The following is a 13,894-nucleotide window of genomic DNA, read 5'->3' as shown; positions in this document are numbered from 1 at the left end:
ATACCAGTATACCTACATCAGTAAAGTGCTTCTAGTGTAGCTATATAGTCTTAGGGCTTGCCTACATTTGAAATGCTACAGTAGCACAGCGGCAACTGCATATAGCGCTTCAGTGTAGACACTACCTACACTGATGGGAGGGGTTCTTCCATCAGCATAAGTAATCCAGCTCCCCAAGAGGCAGTAGCTAGGTCAATGGAAGAATTCTTCTGTCAACCTAGCACTGTCTACACCAGGGATTAGATTGGCTTCACTACATCACTCAGAGGTGTGGATTTTTCACACCCAAGCAACGTAGCCAGGTCAACCTAACATTTTAGTGTAGTCCAAGCCATAGGGCAATGGTTCCCAAACTGTGGGTCCTGACCCCATTCAGTGGAGGGGCTTGTGGAGATCCCTACTGTGCAGAAGACGCCATTTTGCTCTACAAAATGGTATCCTCTGCACAGCATGACCTTCCACACACCATATGTACAAGGTCACACTGTGCAGCGGATGGTATTTGTAGAGCAAAATGGCTTCCTCCATGAAGCTTGGCCTCCCATGTATGGTGTGTGCGAGGTCACACTGTGTGGAGGATGCCATTTTGCTCTTCAGAATGGCATCCTCCAGGCTGTTTGGGGGAAGGACTTAATTAAAATGGAGTTGTGCCAGCAAAAAGTTTGGGACTCCCTGCCTTAGGGACAGCTGTGTACAGTAGTGCAGGGGGAAGGGGCTCTGAACAACCCTCTGCATCAGAGAAGTTTCCATGGACTGTTCTCAGGTGAATCAGAAACCCGATGAAGGTGAATGCAGCCTGACACAAGAGCTTTGAAAGGTGAGAAATGACTCATTCATCTCAATGGGTGTTCTCCTCCCTCCACCAAAGTCTACCTTAGCCCCAATTGTGGAATATTAATTTTCAATTAAGTCTCACTCTGCTTGTGGATATTATAGCAATATTTCTTTTAAAAAATCAGAATGAGTATGGATTTTGGAGCCTATTGAAATATTGGCTCTTAAATAAGAATTTCTGCTCTCAGAGCAAAATTTCTCAAGGAGTCCCCCGCAAAATGCAAGCAGAGAGCAGCTAATCTGCACAACAAACATTCTCAGAAAGCTGCCAGGGGTAGGACACAAGCTCACAGGACATGGGTGGTGCTCAGATTGGGTGGCCACAGCATCTCACTTGGAACCACGCACTTACCCTGACAACAGGCAGTCAGCAAACACTCTGGCTTGCAATAGAGTCCCCATCCTGCTCTACATATGTAAATTACTTTCCCTAGCTCATCAGATTGGCTTGAGCCACATTAGAGATCCAAATTTTATCCTGATGAACTCTAACTATTGCTTCCTCAAAGTGTCAACGAGTGCTGGACACTAGCTGAAATCAATACAGAGCAGGTGATAGGAGTTTGGGTGGGATCAGAACTATAGTTGAAGAGCTAGGTGTTTGAAAAAAAAAAGAGAAGACATTTTGGACATCAGTTTTGTTAGAGGGGCTGCATCACAGGAATCCCTTGCTCCAACAATCTTAAATGTGTACCACTTCTCCACGGGTCCCCATGGGGCACAGAAATTTTCAAGACAATCCACATGAGCATGTGGATTTTAGAGCATTTAGAAATATTGACTGTTCAACAGTAAACTGGTCTCAGTCATAACAATAGTGGAGCTACCACCCCAGTAGAATCTCATTCTACAGTCAAACATTATTAATTAGCAGGTTTAAGATGATCCCCACACCAGAGAGCTGTTATGATTATTTTATTTGGACTCAGTGCTTGATAAACGCTTCGTAGAAAAATGTCTGAGCATTGATATCTAGGCAGTAGAAAGATCAGCTTGCCTTTCAAGTTGTCACGCTCTGATACATGCAACCTTTACAACTTCCTAAACAGACATAATTTCTACTTTGTCTAAAAGGGGAGGCTAACTTGTTTGTTTTTATTTGCAACATTCCTGTAGGCCAGTGACTGCAGGATGGCAGTAACCTAGGATTATCCTGCAGAGCTGTAACTAGTGAATCCATAACAGCCAACCTGAACTCTGCTGTGGGCTGCCATTTAATACCACAAGAAACTATTTGCATTTCATCATGTAACTGATGGTGTGAGTTCAAGAGCTTTCCTTGGATCAGGCTGTGATTGCAGATGAAAGAAATAAACTACCAAATGGTTAAGTGAAACATGCAGTTTTTTATAGACCAGTGCTCTAAACGTGAATATGCTGTGGTGAAGAATTCAGCCCAGACTAGGGGATAAGAAGCAAAAATAAAGAAGAGTGGGAATGTATAAAGGAAAAAGGTGTGATCCTGTTCCCATTGACATCAGTGACAAAACACCTATTGTTTTCAGTGGGAGTAGGGACAGGCCCCAAATGAAATGGAACTGTTCAAAGTATCTTTATACTGTATTTTGGTGTTTAGACTTTATTCAAGGGGAAATCTGTGCTCTTTAGTATCTGCCTGACCCTGCATTCCTTGCACCAAAAACTCCCTTTGGGATCAATACAGAATCAAGCCCGTTTGTGATTTCCCCATGAGTCCTCTTGAATTACCCTTCATTCTCTATGATTTCAGTCCAGGTCATAATAAAATTATTCTGTTCCTCGTGAAGCCTGCATTATGGATGCATGGCCATCATGTTCCTGTGTAGTGCTTGTTTTTTTCCAGTAAATGCAGAAATCCTTGTACATTTGGGAGCTTGTGAAAACAAGTTTGAAGCTGCTAGACCTTTCAGCTTCACAGTTTAAAGGAAAAACTAAATCCCTGGCTGTGGAATACTCCCACTTTTGCTCAAGTTTTTGACAATGAAACTCATTCACGCAGGAGAGGACACTTTCCATGTGAATATGTCTCTGTGCTGCTGTCACACATCAAGTAAGATAATTCCAGAGAGAAGGTTTATTAAATGCTAAAAAATGAGTTTCGGGGAGGTCAGTGGGAATTCTGGGTGTACCAGGAATGCAGGATTGTTGTTTATGAACGGCACCAAAGTGTGTAAGGTGACTTACGAAACAAATAAAAAGACACTAAATAAAGTTCTTAGCTACAGAGTTTACAGGTGAAAAGCCCGATCCTGAAAATGCATATGCATGTAACTGTCCTTACATGAGTAGTTCCATTTAAATCTGTGGGACTATTATTCCTGGTAGCTAGCCTGCACCTTGTAATAAGTATTTCCAGACTCAGGCCCTTATTTTAGATGTGCTACAAGGGGGAGAGAATAACAAACAATAGGGGAAAGTGGGTAAAGTTGGGAAATGGTTACTGCAATATAATCACATGGTTACTCAGTTTTGTTGCATGCATATCTTGATGTGCCCATGAAGTTTGTATGTATTATATAAGCTCATGTATGTATATATGTGAGTGTTTATGCATAAGTGTGTGCGTCTATGTCTATGTGTGTGTATATGAGACTGTGTGTGTATGATTACATATATGGGACTAACTTCTTATATGTGACAAGAGAAAATAGCTTTTTAGAATGGGTTTCAAATGTATTTTAATAGACTAAGCTAAAACTGATGAACTTCTATTCATGCCAGAAAATACTTTCATTTATTTCCCACACTATATTTCTTTGATTCTCATTACTTTTAGTATAGAGAACAGTCCATAAAATGTCATGTTTACATGCAAATATTATTTTTTCTACAATTGTTTTTGGAACAAATAATCCAGGGATTTAAAATAATGTAGTACATCTTTATTGGTGGGGCGGGGGAAGGACTAGAGATACTTACAATTGTAACAAGATTGTTCTCATTGCCTTGGTGCTTTAGTAATTATGCTGAACATAGGAAATAAGTTTTTAAGGCCCTGAAACATAAGGGCAATTCCATTTGGAAGGGATGTGAATTACATTCCCTTTCTTTTCATCTTTCTAGGGGTCAGTGTTTGAAAGCAATCTCATTTTTAGCTGAGTGAGGGCAGGAAGCAGAAAACTTTGAGGGTCTGATCTTGAAGTCAGTGAAAGTTTTACCACTGTCTTCAGGAAGTACAGGATCAGGCCCTGCTCTGTCAACGAAAAGTACCTGAACAACAAGGACTACATCCATTTAATATTAAAACAGATGCATGGCTTTTCTGCTGTCTAACTGCTAGACCTTGTATCGTAACCGCCCTCAGAGTAGAGCAAACCCAAAAGGTCTGTTTACTTAATGCTATGCCTGGTAAAAGTTAAAACTCCCCATGCTAACCATACATATATACCTTTGAGCTGGGACACTGAAAGACAACATAAACGGATTAGGGTCTAGAAAATAAACAAACAGGCTTTTTAACCTGTCCCTGTTCGGGTAGCAATAAGAGAGTTTTCCAGCTCTCGCGGAGTCATTCTCTTTGCTTACACACAGCTCATTTCGTTCTGGCTTGATGTGGGCAGAGTAATTGTAACGTGGACTATTGAGAGGGATTCCTTAACAAGAACCAAAAAAAAGTTAAATTACAGTTTTTCACTGGACACTTTAAAAAAAATTCCATACAGACATCCATTCTGTCTGTATACAGTGGTGAGTATATAAAGAAGAACATAGCTTGGTTTAGCTGATTGTTACTATTCAATTTATTCTGCATTGGTTTAATATTAAATTCTATGCTGGTATCTTGTGTTATATGTTTACCAGTAGTTGCAGGGCGCCAAGAATATGTCAGTCATCATATACGTACATTGTATGTACACATCTGTGTGTGATCATTATAATACATTCTGTTGGTATTTAGGCTGTGATTCCGTAACATCAGAGGTAATATAATTCATCAGATCAACAAAGTATCCAGGTTGAAATGTTAGTATTAAAGTGACCTCTTCGCTCTTTGCTTACATTCACCGCTATGTTAATTACAATCAATGGCAATGTTGTGTTGTCTTTTTTCCCTTATGTTTGTGAACTGCAGTAACTGTTCTGCAAGACTTCAGCAAAAATCGCTTTGATATATTCGATTGTCTATTAAAAACAGCGGTACCCGATTTTAACGTAATAGACAGCCCATCTGCCTTCTTGCAAGCCGCTTTTCGGCACTGGTTTCCAAGTTAAGTATAGTGCATTTTATTTAGAGACTAAATCCGTTGCTGTCCATCAAAAGCGGGGTTGGCGTTAATCTCAGCAGTTTGTACACTCTTGTTCGGCATTCCAAGTGTCTTGTGGTTTATGTTCCAGATTAGGAGAAAAGAAAATAGATATTTAGAACCAATTCAGGGCACAATTATTAATTGCGCTACATTTGTCTGTATTTAAGCATTTCCTTGTAATGACAGAGACACAGCCTGTGCAAATTTCCACTATACAATAAAGCGTTTTTATTTAAAATGGACGCATTGTGATTGGCTACATTGCCTGTCGGCGGATTGTAATTTCGCAGGCTGAAGGGTTTAAAGTCTTGTGTTTAGCATAAACCATCAATTAAATCGATTCCTTGCTTGCGACTTCTTAGCAACTCCGAACAGTTAGAATAATTTAAAAACTCTACAGGAAAACCAGAAAGTCTTTTTAAAAAACGATTCTTGCGAATTGCTTTGATTGTCATCGTGTGTCAGATTCTTTTTAAATTTACACCAGATTTGATCTTAATATCCTGATCCAGGTCAAATATGATATAACACTTTTTCTCACCAGAATAAATCAGTCTCTGTCAATCCTTCTGACTGAGCGTAAGTAATATTTCCTGAGACAGGGTTATTTAAATAAAAGTGATTTCCCTTTTCACCGTTTCCTGAATTGTGGCTTCATTCTAGGAGGGAATTTCTTATCAATATCGTTCCAATGTTCTACACCTTACAATGAAGATCTGATAGTCAGTAATATAATCTAAAGATACACGGAACTGAGGCCAGATCCTTCCATTGAAGTCTATGAACGTTTTGCCTCTCGCTCTAAGGGAGCGGAATCAGGTCCTTGCAAGTATTTCAGTATATAAATTGCCTTCAGTCCGCCCCCGTCCCCCGTCCATTTACTGTATACCTTGAACTTTGCCCAGGGAAATTGCTCTGTGTATTTCTTCATTTGTTTTGTCTGAGTTTATTACAATTACACGGGGCTTAGAAAGTGACAATGTAAAGAAACTGGCTATCCGTGATCATCGTTAATTCAGTTGACACTGAAACAGACATACGAATATTCAAACTGAAGTTCTGTGCTCTCTGAGCTGCAACATGACATTGATCGCGTAGGCAGAACTCCATACTGAACCTCCCTGTTTAAATGTCAATGGTGTAGAAAGCCTCTGTGTTACTTACATTTCTCTTGTGTTGTCAGAATGGACACATTCCTAGCAATCACCGTCAAAGCCTCTAATATTTTAGATCTCGGTTAATTATAGCGTTAAAATGACCAGGAAAAAAGCTGAAGGACTCATTTATTACCATGTTTTTGTCTCCGAGTAGGCTCTAATTGACACTGGTGAGATTTGAGTGAACTGAACCAAAGAAATAATTTCTGTTCTCTCCTAGTGCCTGGGTTTAATAGCAACATTTAATTAGCAGGGTGCAGGCAAATATTCTGGGCAGACCACTCACCTTCTCTGCTACTGAAACCTGCTGCACATTTCCTACCTCTGTAGAAGGAGTCTACCGCTCGATTTGATCTTAAATCCCACTTGGTGAGGCTGTCAAAAAAGAAATACCTAGGATAGCAAAGTTTCCTCTTCCACAGAGTGAATCCTTTAAAAGAGCCGTGCGCTCAGTTTAAGAGCAGAAAGGGGAGGAATCTGCAATTTGGAGGAGGTGATGACACACAGAACAATGCTGTTACACCTGCACCAGCTCTGGCTGCGGAAATGCCTGCGAGGAAGAGCAAGCAGGCCTGCATGGGTGGTCAGAAGAAATAGATAGCCCAAACACCACAGAGAGTAAGAGACCTCTACGAGTGAACACAGAATCCCCATGCAGCAAACCTAAGTGCTCCGAACGCACAGCTGTCTCCCAGCTTCGTTTTCCCTTGGATACAAAGAATGTTCGTGTTTTAACCTAATGGAAAATCTTGGCTTGTTTACTTGGGAAGATGCACGTGGGCGATTAATTAGGAAATGAGTCGCTAATGTTATTTCTCTATATTAACGACACATCGGCGTTCAATAAAAGCCAAGCGTATATAATGTAGATATAAAATATACACACATCAGATATACGTTCCCCATATATGTATATATATTTATATTTATGTAAATATTTTGTGTCATTATTTTTCGTAACCACATTTGTACTCAGCAGGATTACAGTTTTTAAAGATCATATATTTTCCTGAAAATGTGTAATGTAATTTGTGTATATATACTGAATGTTTTATACTTGTATTGAAATGTTGTTCTGAGTTTTTTAAATGTATCTGTACATAGACTGGCATTCGTATGTCTATATTATGAATGGCAGCATACACAAGGGTGTGTGTACATGTACGGCGGTCTACAGGTGAGTACAGAGAAATCTAGAGATGCAGATAAACATATCTATAGATGTAATTATAAACTATATCAGGAGCTACACATTAGACGCGTGCAGGAATATATGCTCTTGAAGAACTGCAATCCTCCGGGGTACAAATGTGGTTACGAAAAATGATGCGGCAAACCCGCGGCGGCTGGAGGGAAACGGAGCTTTGCAGTGATTCCCCTTTGTGTCTGCAGTTCAAGAAAGTTAACGCTGCGGTTATAAAGAAAGATGCTCCGTACCATCCTGAGCCTGTGGAATTGGGGGGAGCTGCGAGATGGTTAACTATAGGGCTCACTAATCCTGCACTCCGGGAAAACCCACTAGAGACCGAGAGTTTTTCCGAGCAAGTTCTGCAAGGTCACTGTTTTCTAAGTTAAAAGGAAGCTCAGCAAGAATTAAATATGTGCATAAAAATGCTAGGAGACTTATTTTTAACCAGATCTTCGCATTTTGATGCGCACACTCTTTGGACAACCTAGTTTTCAAGGATTGGTTCAGGAGAGCCGAAGTTTGTAAACACAGGTAGCTGTAATTATAAATGACGGCTCAATATTTAAAATGGCAGCGAAGGAGCAACAAGGAGCCTCGAATTTAGAAAATAAGCAGGCGAGTCCTCGTGCATTGTTCCTTAGAACCAAATCGAATAATTGCTTGCAAGTCATCACAAAATAACGTTTTAAGTAATCCCCCTCCCCATTTGTGCCCCCGACTGCAAATGGAGCAGCCTTCGTGACCGACTATTTTTTGTGCAATACCTTTGAGACGCTTCTGCAGGGTGGCCAGTGCACGCTTCCTTCTTACTGCTCAGAGTCGCTTTACCTGAAGATAAAAAAGGGAGATAAAAATGTCAAAGGCACATAGAAAATTCCAGTTAACCGAGGGAAAACAGTTCAACTGTGTAGTCTGGATCTCTCCTAGAAAAGATTCCACCCTATAATCTCCCCCCAGTCCCTTCCTAGCCTCCTTTTGTTCGCTCATCTGCGGGGCCCTTTAGGGTTTGTAGGTAAACAAGCGCAGTCTGTTTTCGATCACATTTTTATGCTCTGGGTGAAGAAAGCCCTGCTCCGTCCTGGACCCGATCCTTCAGCCTTTACTCTTTTAATTCCGTGTTTTTTACTCGTGTGTGGAAGGGCTGCGAGAACCGAGCCCCGTTTTATTGTGCAACAGATTTAACAGGTGTGGGTTGGGATTTTGTTTGTTTTTACTTTTTTCGACTGTAATCAGTTATCTGGGCACTGTGCCAGGACTCTAGTGAGTATAAATGCAAATGTATATATAGACATAGACATCTGAGAATGGAGAAAGAGTACCCTGTATCACAATCAGTTCCCACTTACAGCTATTGATTTCAGTGTAGGGCTGTGGATTCGGTTTCTAGGCTGGGAGTGGAAGTTTGCAGTTTACTGCACAGTAGGCATGTTTGAGCTCACTTCCCTGGTGCTAAAATGAATGCCTGTGCCAGCCAAACCCAAATAACGTGGTAGGTTTGCAAAGAAATTTGGTAGCTTCCTTTTACTGCTGATAATATGGTAGCCTTCAGAACCTCATGTTACTATAGTACTTAGCATTTTCCCCTCACTTAACTGGACATCTGGGTAATAATTTATCCACCTTTCACTGAGAGATCATCTCTGTCTATCAGGACTTCCTCAAAATCTCCATCTGAGACAATTATTCAAAACTGTAGCAGAGAAAGTTGCGAGAAGATTTCTTAAAAATCAAATGTGAAATGTGTTAATAGATCGAGAACGTTTAATTTAAATATACGTGGCCATTTGATTTTTTCAGTTTAATACCCACTCTTTCTCTCCTTTTGCTAATAGGTTAATCACTGGGGTTTAATTACGAATTAGAAATGAACTCGACCGTGCCTCGCTGGCTCCCCCGCTATAGGGGAAAGGGTTCCTGACGAAAGCGGAACTTACAAATCAGAAAAGAGCAAGTCCTTGAGTGCATTGGAAATCTGAGCCTCCGGAGCCAGAGACGCGTTGCTGTCTCTTGAAAAACAGGCAGGGCTAAGAGAGAAACTTTCCCAGCTCCTAAGGGAAAGCGGCTCCGAGTATCAGCTGGCTCTGGGCGCAAGTTTGATCCAAATCAATACCAAGAAGGGACTGACTCTGAGCCTCTGCCGGTGGGACTGGGCTTCAAGCAGCCCAGCAAGCAGGAAAGCTGGTTCTTTTCCCCCTGGGAAGAAGTGTGGACTTGGGTGCCATGATGGCCAGCTACCAGGACCCCGAGGAGGACCCCGTAGCCCTGATGGCTCATGACACCAACGCCAGCAAGGAGGCCGAGCGAGCCAAGGACGAGCTGAGTCCGGAGAAGGGGGCCGAGAAGCCGGACCCCTCTCAGAAGCCCCCCTACTCCTACGTAGCTCTGATCGCCATGGCCATCCGGGAGAGCGCCGAGAAGCGGCTCACGCTGTCCGGCATCTACCAGTACATCATCAGCAAGTTCCCCTTCTACGAGAAGAACAAGAAGGGCTGGCAGAACAGCATCCGCCACAACCTGAGCCTCAACGAGTGCTTCATCAAGGTGCCCCGCGAGGGGGGCGGCGAGCGCAAGGGCAACTACTGGACGCTGGACCCGGCCTGCGAGGACATGTTCGAGAAGGGCAACTACCGACGGCGGCGGAGGATGAAGAGGCCCTTCAGGCCGCCCCCGACCCACTTCCAGCCGGGCAAGACCCTCTTCAGCAGCGACAGCTACGGCTACCTCTCCCCGCCCAAGTACCTGCAGTCCGGCTTCATGAACAACTCGTGGCCGCTGGCCCAGCCGCCCGCGCCAATGTCCTACGCCTCCTGCCAGCTGGCCGGCGGCAACGTCAGCCCAGTCAACGTGAAAGGACTGTCGGCCCCGGCCTCCTACGGCCCCTACTCCCGGGTGCAGGGCATGGCCCTGCCCGGCATGGTGAACTCCTACAACGGCATGAGCCACCATCACCACCACCCGCAGCAGCTCAGCCCCGCCAGCCCCGCGCCGCCTGCCGCCCCGGCCCCCAACGGAGCCGGCCTCCAGTTCGCCTGCGCCCGCCAGCCCGCCGAGCTCTCCATGATGCACTGTTCCTATTGGGACCACGACAGCAAACACAGCGCCTTGCACTCCCGGATAGACATCTAGAGATCCCCGCCCTCCTGTCTGTCTGTCTCTTGTTTCTCCTCTGTAGTGGCGGATTTGTCTAAAGTGCTCTCTGTGCCAAAAATGGGTACAGCGGGAAAATGTAAGCCCTGCTCCGCGGTTGGTTGAAGGCAGTGTAAGTGTTGAACTTTAAAAACCCTCAAGCTGCAGCGAGCGATCTGTGTGATCCTGTTGGAGTGTAAGGTTATCAAGCGATGGCCGGTCTGTCTGACTTATAAGGGGCGGGGGAGGGGGGGGAGACTGACTTTTCTTTTTAAAGCATGCCATTCAAAATACACAGTATTGTCCTCAAACGTATACTCCATTTTGTCATTTGGCACTATTATTTTTGGGCATTGAGGAAAGTAAACTGGGGGGAAATAGAAAAACCACCAATTCGATCTCCGCTAATCGTAGATTTGTTGCTGGGACAGGCCTATCCGCTGTGTATCACGGGACTTTTATAGCCTGGAAAGAATTGCACTTCTTCAAAGTTCTGTCCTTCTGTCAAAATAGTACTTACTTGGGAACTGTTTTTAAAGCAGAACGCATGCCTACATTTCATAGCAATGCTGTTGATATTTGAAACAAACAAAAAATAACAAGAGTAACTTGTGAAATATGTCGGCAGTGATATAGATATATGTATATTAAAGTAGAAAATGTCCTGTGAGGTCTTAAGAGTAATTTTATACAGGTCTAAAATAATATTTTGAAGTTATAAGAAAAAAGACGGTTTCCTATAATAATTGGGATTTTTTCCATGCGCATTATTATTATTAAATAAAAGTTAAATTTTATCTTCATATTTTTGACCAAAAACCTCCTGGCCCCAAATGAAATCTTTGGTAGGTTCTGCGTTTAACTGCTCAACATCTTTCTTACAAAGTTTTGGTCCTCCGACTTTAAATAGATTAATGTGAAAAACATAGATGTTTATAAATATTGGGGCCAGTTCATAGCGATTTTATAAATGTTTATGTAAGCTGATAGATACTAAGGCATAGTACCATTTTTGGGACCAACTTTTCTAGAGTAAACTAGCACTTTTATTGTATTTTCTAGCATTGTAAAGTCTCCAATAAAATGTTTTTTTCTTTCTTTTAATATTGTTTTATTTTCCTTCAGTCCTGCGTGCTCCACTGCTGATATGCAAATCCATTGAGAGATTCAATGCAAACTATTTTAATTGGCTTGAGTAGTTGCAGAGATTCTTAACAGTCTAATATAAAATGCAAAAAAATTGATGTAATCAGGGATAGCATTGTGTATAATACCCATCTAGATAGACGTGTGTAGAGTATACACAGTTTACATGCTGATTACCCACGCTTGATATTTTTATTCCAAGTCTAAATAATTGAAATGTTCTAAGCAGCCAAAACTTAATAATTCTGTTTTTAAAATATACTGAAGACAGTCTTTCTTTTCTTTTTTGTCATGCAGAAATATTAAACTTTAGTCTCTTTCCTATATCCAGAGTCTGATCCTGCATTCCTAACGCAGACAAAACTCCACCTGAAGTTCTTTAGCTTCATTGGGAGTTTTGTTTGAGTAATGATTCCCAGATCCGGCCTTAAAGGGTATTATGCTTTCACAAAGCCAGTCATTTTGAGCCGCTCCAAATTATCTAGCAGAACAGAGTAACAACTGCATTGATTTCACTGCTCTTCTGCGATCATATTTGCAGAGGTAGATAATACGGATTTCGTGTCCTCTTTTGGAGCTGTGGTAATGTAGGAATAAACAGCTGTGCTATTTGGATTACGCTGATAACAAATTCGAACCCCAGTTTGACTCTTTCCTCTTCTGCTAAGAGTAACAATCCCTTAAAGGAAAACTACACTGCTTGCATAACTGATAAATGTAACAATTCAAAAAGCTATTAAATTATGCCGGAGACATGTCAGAATTGTTTTGTTATTGGAAGGTACTTGGAAAGCATATCCTCTTTAAAATACTGTGCATTCTTTACATGCCCGCTGTTTGTTGTGACTTAGAAAGCATCTAAACAGCAATTCAGTAATGCAAATAATATTATCTGCTTTGGCAGCTGCATTACTCAAAATGTTACAAGGTGGCAGTGCATCCTTTTTTGTAACCCCAGGCATCCGAATTTTATTTGTCCTCGGAACCTGACACTATAGTATTTACTCTACGATGTTGGTGGTTATGTTAGCAGCTGTTTCTGGGCCTTGACTTTGCTTTAAAGTCTGTCTATACGTGCTGGCGACAGATACCTTCCTTGGTTATGCAATGTATTCTTGCGAGTTAAATGGAGACTGAGCAAAGAAATTCTTGATCAGGATAAAGTTACTTCCCATCGATTTCTAATTAACGAAGGACCATGAATGCATAGTGCAGTGAAGATATAGGAGGTTAGTTTTGTCATTGTTTTATTAGATCTGTTATTCCTACTGGTAGCAATGGAGACCCTCCTTCCCACCTTCTAATTTAATGGGATCTCTTTAGCACGAAAGATATAATGTAGATAGGTAAATCAGAGTGACTGAAAAGTATCAATAACCTGGCGTGTTTGTGTTAATGACTGTCCTCATTTAAAAATCTACAGTTTGTTTTAAAAAGCGAGGTGTTTTCAAAATCCTCTCCTTTCTTGAACGAAAAAAAAAAATAACCCTGACTGAAAGTTTGACTGCATGCAGAAATGCTGTAATAATCCTTTATACTAAACAGGTCAGGGTTAAATTATAAGAGATTAATATAATTAGATACCATTTCACAACACAACATACGTAGAAATTATTATTTTATTATATTTGTGCAATTTTAAACTAGTGAGGGTCTGAGTGTGACAAATTATGGAGCAATGTCCCATAACTACATTATTGGGGACCGAGCTGGAAGAAAGCCTAGCACAGACTGAAATTTCAGCAACAAAATAAGGGGGCTGAGGTATGCCGAAGTTCCCAACTCCTGAGTTCTGTTTAGCCTACTCACAGCTTGCTAACACGTAGCACTGGTGTGAATGGCATTTCTGACTTATGCAACAGTGTCCAAAAGAGACATTCTGATTACAAGGACTTCCTAATCTTCCTTAAAATCAGTTCAGTGATGCAGTTTCCTCTCTGTGTAATACCCTTCCATTTTGTCCGTGGGCCTTTGCAGACTCTCTGCGGGGGATAAAGATGCAGCTCTTAATACAAAAAGAGAGCTTTCCCTTTATTTTCAAGAAACTTTGCTTCCACCTAAAATAAGCCCCTAGATAACATTCCACTGTCAGGCGTTCAGAAGGTAGTTCCCCCTGTCAACAAAGACTGGCAGTCTAGCATTATTAACAATGTCTCTTACAAAATAACGTTCGCCCCTGCATCCGAGATCTGTTATCAGATGCACAGGAAGAGGCC

The 13,894-nt window shown here is 41.7% G+C and overlaps 1 protein-coding gene across 1 annotated transcript; it reads left to right on the top strand.

Annotated features, from left to right (window-relative positions):
• The first annotated feature begins 9,352 nt into the window (after window positions 1-9,352).
• FOXL2 (forkhead box L2) lies at window positions 9,353-11,630 on the top strand. The gene has a single exon (XM_034781750.1). It carries the CDS (start codon window positions 9,627-9,629, stop codon window positions 10,530-10,532), a length of 906 nt encoding a protein of 301 aa, XP_034637641.1. The 5' UTR covers window positions 9,353-9,626; the 3' UTR covers window positions 10,533-11,630.
• Window positions 11,631-13,894: the final 2,264 nt, after the last annotated feature.

Source organism: Trachemys scripta, chromosome 9 (genome assembly GCF_013100865.1).
Source record: "Trachemys scripta elegans isolate TJP31775 chromosome 9, CAS_Tse_1.0, whole genome shotgun sequence".
NCBI lineage: Eukaryota > Metazoa > Chordata > Testudines > Emydidae > Trachemys > Trachemys scripta.
The sequence above is the reverse complement of the archived record's forward strand: the minus strand, read 5'-3'. Positions and strand labels throughout refer to the sequence as shown.